Raw genomic sequence first — 5,000 nt, forward strand, 5'->3', positions numbered from 1 at the left:
CCAAACTGCCCATGAAACCGCCCCCCCTTTTTTTTTTTTTTTTCCCCTCTCTTTGCCTTTTTTTTTTTTTTTTTTCTTTCTTTTTTTTTTTTTTTTTTGCCTTCCCCCTCAAAAAAAGATGTCAGCCCCTGGCTGGACTATTCCTCCTTAAAAAGCCTCTCTGAAAATGTCATGTCCCAACAATGTGACTTCCAACTCGTTTTTGATGGACTCGTTGGCCGGTACCTGTAGAGGGGACAATTATTCCTCCAGCCAAGGGATGTACATGCAGCCTGGGAGCGATTTCAGCTGCGGAGTCATGAGGAACTGTGGAATTATCCCTTCTCTTTCCAAAAGGGACGAAGTGAATGGCTCTACCTTGGCTCTCCCTACCTATCCATCTTACCTTTCGCAGCTAGACACTTGGTGTGACCCCAAAAATACCTACAGGATCGAGCAACCTGTTGCAAGACAGCTCCCATCCTGCTCCTTCCCCACCAATGTCAAGGAGGAGAATGTTTGCTGTATGTATAACGCTGAGAAAAGGGCAAAAAATGCCCCCGAGCCAGCCCTCTACCCCAACCAAATGCCTGAATCTTGCCTAAATGACCATGAAGTCCCCGTTCCCAGCTACTACCGAGCAAGCCAAGGTTACCCCTCCATGGAGAAGACGTCAAACTGCAGCAATCCAAGTGAGTTTGAGGCAAGTTTTGAAGCCAGGGCGAGCCTGAACCCAAGGAATGAGCATCTGGAACCAGCACCACCACCTCCTCCTCCTCCTCCGCCGCCCCCGGTGGCTAAAGTGAGTTTCCCCGAAAACACAAAACCAGATATTCCTCACAACAACACGTCCAGCAACGAAATTAAAACAGAAAAAACCCCCCCGGCACCCAAAGCGAACCCTTTGGAAGCAGAGAAAGAGCTGAATAAAACCACTGACACCAGCACTGACAATTCTGACAACGAGGCGAAAGGTAAGGGAATCATTCATTACCGGCTAATTTCAGTAATTAGTGATCAGCCGTGGCTAATAAGAGCCACGGAGATGCTCTGAGGTGCTCTCTGCTCTGCCAGCTTCAACCAAAATTGGCACCAGAATGTTCTGTATTGTTCCTGTCGGTTGGAAAAATATAATTCATGCCAGAAATGTTGTCTTCAAAAAAAAATTCAATCTATATTTATATGCTAGAGCTGAGAGAGAGAAAAAAAAAAAGGAGCAGAGAGCTCTTTGCCAACTGTTTGCTTGGAGAAAATTTGCTGCCTGTGTATTTATGCCCCCCCAAAAAATGTGAAAAGAAAGATGAAATGTGGTCTTTGCAATCACCGCTGCAAAGTGTCCAAGGATGAGGTGGTTTTGCTTTGAAATGGCAAAGATTTGGGGCTCGGTCTGTGTGTGTGCGCGCGTGGGATTTGCTTTGGAGGGGGTTTTGTGTTGGTTTGGTGTTTGGTTTTGAAGGCAGATGAACCCTGGGGTGGTTTTTTTTCATTCCCTTCGTGTCGCTCTCGAGGTTTCCTAAGCGAAAATTGTCTGATTTGGTTTCGCTCAGGCTTCAAATGGGGTTAATGAAGGAAAATGCGCGGAGTTTAAGCCGCTGTTGGAAACGTCTCGAGTTGGAGTTGTGCGTTGTGGTTTATTCCAGGGCTTGGGAGCTCGTTGGGAGCCTCAGAGAGAGGGGAAAATTGCTGGTTTATTTGAATATTTTCCCCTCCTTGGCGAATTGAGGTCTCGTTTGTGAAGGGCACAGAACAACAACAAAAAAAAGAAAGAAGAAAGAAGGATGTTTCTGTGTGTGGAGCAGCTGGTTTAAGTTTGGGGTTGCCTGAGAAGAGGCTGTTTTATTTTCACTGGAGGGATTGCATCTGGTTTGAGATCTGCGTGTGAATATTCGGGTTGGTTCCTGATTCCAGGCTAGGTGGGATCCAGAGGGGTTTTTTTCCCTCCCAGGTCAAGAGGAGTGGGATGGTGTGAAGGGGGTGGCTTGAATTCCCCTCAAAAGTCGAGGGGGAGATGGTGCTGGGAGCTCAGCAAAAGGGTCGCATGTTCTGCTTGGAGGACCTGGATGGGAATATCGGCCCTTGTGCTGGAAATAGGGCTGGAATTAGGGCTGGGGGCTTGTGGTGGGCGATGTGCATGGACCCCCAGGCACCTTCTTCGGGTCTGCGACCCCAACAAAACCCATCCTCTGGCGTGTCCCCACCCCAAAACTGGCCTCCTTCAAAGCAGAATCCAAACCCACTTATTGATCGTTAGGGTTTTAAATATTTCCATTCATTATTTTTTTCCCCAGCTCCTTCCCTTCTTATTTTTACCCCCTTTTTTAGGGGGTCTTTTTTAACCATTCCTCACCCACAGGGAAATTCTATTATCTGACAGCTGAGCTACAATCTCACACACAAAAAACCAAAACAACCCACCACGACCAAACAAAAAAAGCAAAGTCAAGGTTATCAAAACCCCCGCAAACTCGTCCACACAAAAGCGCCTTCGAGGTCCACGCCAAGAAAGGTTTTGGTGGGAGTTAACCCGAAAAAAATAATAATAACCAGATTGTCTTGGGTCGGATTTATCGTTGGGGCTGAAATAAAGGGGGAAATAAATACAGAGAAAGGTTTGAAAACGGGTGCGTGGAGAAAAGATGGTTCTTGGGGGTTTTTTTGTGCGTGTTTTAAAAGGGGATTGGTGTGGTTTGCGGTGGTTTGAAATGGTCAGACCCAATTTTCGGGGCGGATTTGGTTCGGTTCTGCCCCGGTTTCTGCCTCGAAAAAATCTTTCCTAGCTTCAGTTTTCGTTTCTGTTTAATTTCTGGTGGTGCAAAAAGGTAAGAGACCTTCCTCCTGGGATTTTTTGTTGTTGCTGTTGTTGGATTCCAAAGGGATTTCCAGGGCTTGGTGGGTTTATTCCTGCAAACGCCAAGGAAGGGGGAGGTCACCCCAGCAAATTTCCTGGTGCATTTGGTGAAATCAAGGTGTTTGTTGGGTTTTTTTTGCTATTGGAATGGTGCAAATTATCCAACCATGGCTTGGTTTGATTTTTTGGGGTGTGTGTGAATTTTCGGCAGGGATTGGGGCCGTTCTGCTGGTGCCAGGATTTTCTCCTGCTCCAATTCCAAGCTCCAAGGATCTCGCTGGGTTTATTCCTGGACGTGCAGAAATAACCTTCCCCTCCGCAAAAGTTGTTGTATGTGCTGAGCTGAGGGGAGGGGGCAGAGTGAGGAGACTGTGGGGTTAAAATTACCTCCGAATTTACCTCGAGCTGCTCTCCCCAGCTCCTAAGGGCAAATCCATTTCACCCAACCACGGGAAATGCACCAGAAGGGGAAGGGGATCTCCAGGACGAGCAAAAAAATCCATTTCTTTCCCCTCAAATAACGCCTTTAGGCAAATATTTCCGCCTCTGCGGTTGGTTTTGAAGCGGAGAGAAATTCTGGTTTTTCTCGGGGAAGCCCCGAGAGACCCCGAGGACTCCACAGATCTCGTTGCTGCTCCCGGATTAATTGCAATTAGCGCTATTTTAAGCCAGCCTAGCCAAGGCGTTCACCCCGTGCTACCCCCCGCCATCCGCGCTTTCTCCGCGGCTGAGAGGTGAAGGTGCGCGCAGCCACCACCAGTTCCCTCCCAGGCACCAAGTGGCTTCAACCACCCCCTTTACCTCCTCCAAAAACCCGCTCTTTCCTCCTCAAAACGCCCAGAGGAGCAAATTCTCCCAACTCCCTATTGTTATTTTTTAAGCCTAGAGGCGACCTGAGTTCTCATTTAAAATTAAACACAATTTAAAACAATTTTAATATATATATATTGAATTTTTTATTATTTTTACCCCCCAAAAAATAAGCTGCTTTGCCAAAATCGGGTAAGTTCTTATTTTTCCCCCCATTCCCCGGGTACTTAATGTAACGCTGTTATTTTTAACAGAGGATATAAAGGCAGAAAACACTACAGGAAATTGGCTGACAGCAAAGAGCGGAAGAAAGAAAAGGTGTCCTTACACCAAGCACCAGACGCTGGAGCTGGAGAAGGAATTCTTGTTCAATATGTACTTGACCCGTGAGCGCCGCCTGGAGATTAGTAAGAGCATAAACCTGACAGACAGACAAGTCAAAATCTGGTTTCAAAACCGCAGGATGAAACTCAAGAAAATGAACAGAGAGAACCGAATCCGCGAACTCACTTCGAATTTTAATTTCACTTGAGTCCTGGCCAGGAGAGGGAGAGAGAAAGAGAGGAAAAAAACACCCCCCCATCCACACACACACACACAAAAAACCACCAAAAAAAACCCCCAACCCAACCCCACAACCTTGATCATTTGGGGGGGGTTATTTTATTTTATTTTCATTTTTTCCCCCCTCTTTCCTGGGTATAAAAAGGACCTGGAGTGGTGTGGGTATTTGTAGGGAGAAGATGCAGCCGTGTGAGCATGAGGGTATATATTGCATCCGTGTTTCTATGTAAAATAAAGATGGAGATGGTTGCTAAAAACCACCTTATAAGATGTTTAAGTTATTTACGTGCAGCACAAAAAAAAAAAAAAAAAAAAAAAAAAAAAACAAAACCAGAAGGACCTTTTTCTCTATGCATTTTATGTTTAGGATAATAGATGCGTCCTGAAAGTTTGCTTTTTCATAGCCTAGTGTAGCCTGCCTATTGTATAATAAAAATGACTAAAAGATGGATTTCATAGAAGTGTCTGTAAATTAAAGTTGCAGTGGGAACATGTTCACATCCTGTAGTTAATGCAGTTTGTCCCCCATGAAGTGATAATCTCCACCATATATTTAAGACCTGCCCCCCCCCTCCAAAAATAAAAAAAAAAGGAAAAAAAATAATAATTAAAAATATAAAGCAGTATTGTTATCTTATAATGCAAAAAAAAAGTCCATTTCTCGTGGCTGTGTTATTTAAATATATTCTGTACGTGTTATACTTTGCATGTATCTTCCTTTATGGAGCGAAATAAATTTCATAGAACCATGTACAAGTGGGGTTTTTAAAGTGTATTTTTTGGGGGTATTTTCTTAGAA

General features: G+C 45.0%; 1 protein-coding gene across 1 annotated transcript; it reads left to right on the plus strand.

Annotated features, from left to right (window-relative positions):
• Nucleotides 1-133: 133 nt before the first annotated feature.
• Nucleotides 134-4,169, plus strand: HOXC10 (homeobox C10). The gene is made up of 2 exons (XM_010006364.1): nt 134-953; nt 3,892-4,169. Exons 1-2 carry the CDS (start codon nt 167-169, stop codon nt 4,167-4,169), a joined length of 1,065 nt encoding a protein of 354 aa, XP_010004666.1. The 5' UTR covers nt 134-166.
• Nucleotides 4,170-5,000: the final 831 nt, after the last annotated feature.

Source organism: Chaetura pelagica, unplaced genomic scaffold (assembly GCF_000747805.2).
Source record: "Chaetura pelagica isolate M959 unplaced genomic scaffold, ChaPel_1.0 scaffold1039, whole genome shotgun sequence".
Classification (NCBI taxonomy): domain Eukaryota; kingdom Metazoa; phylum Chordata; class Aves; order Apodiformes; family Apodidae; genus Chaetura; species Chaetura pelagica.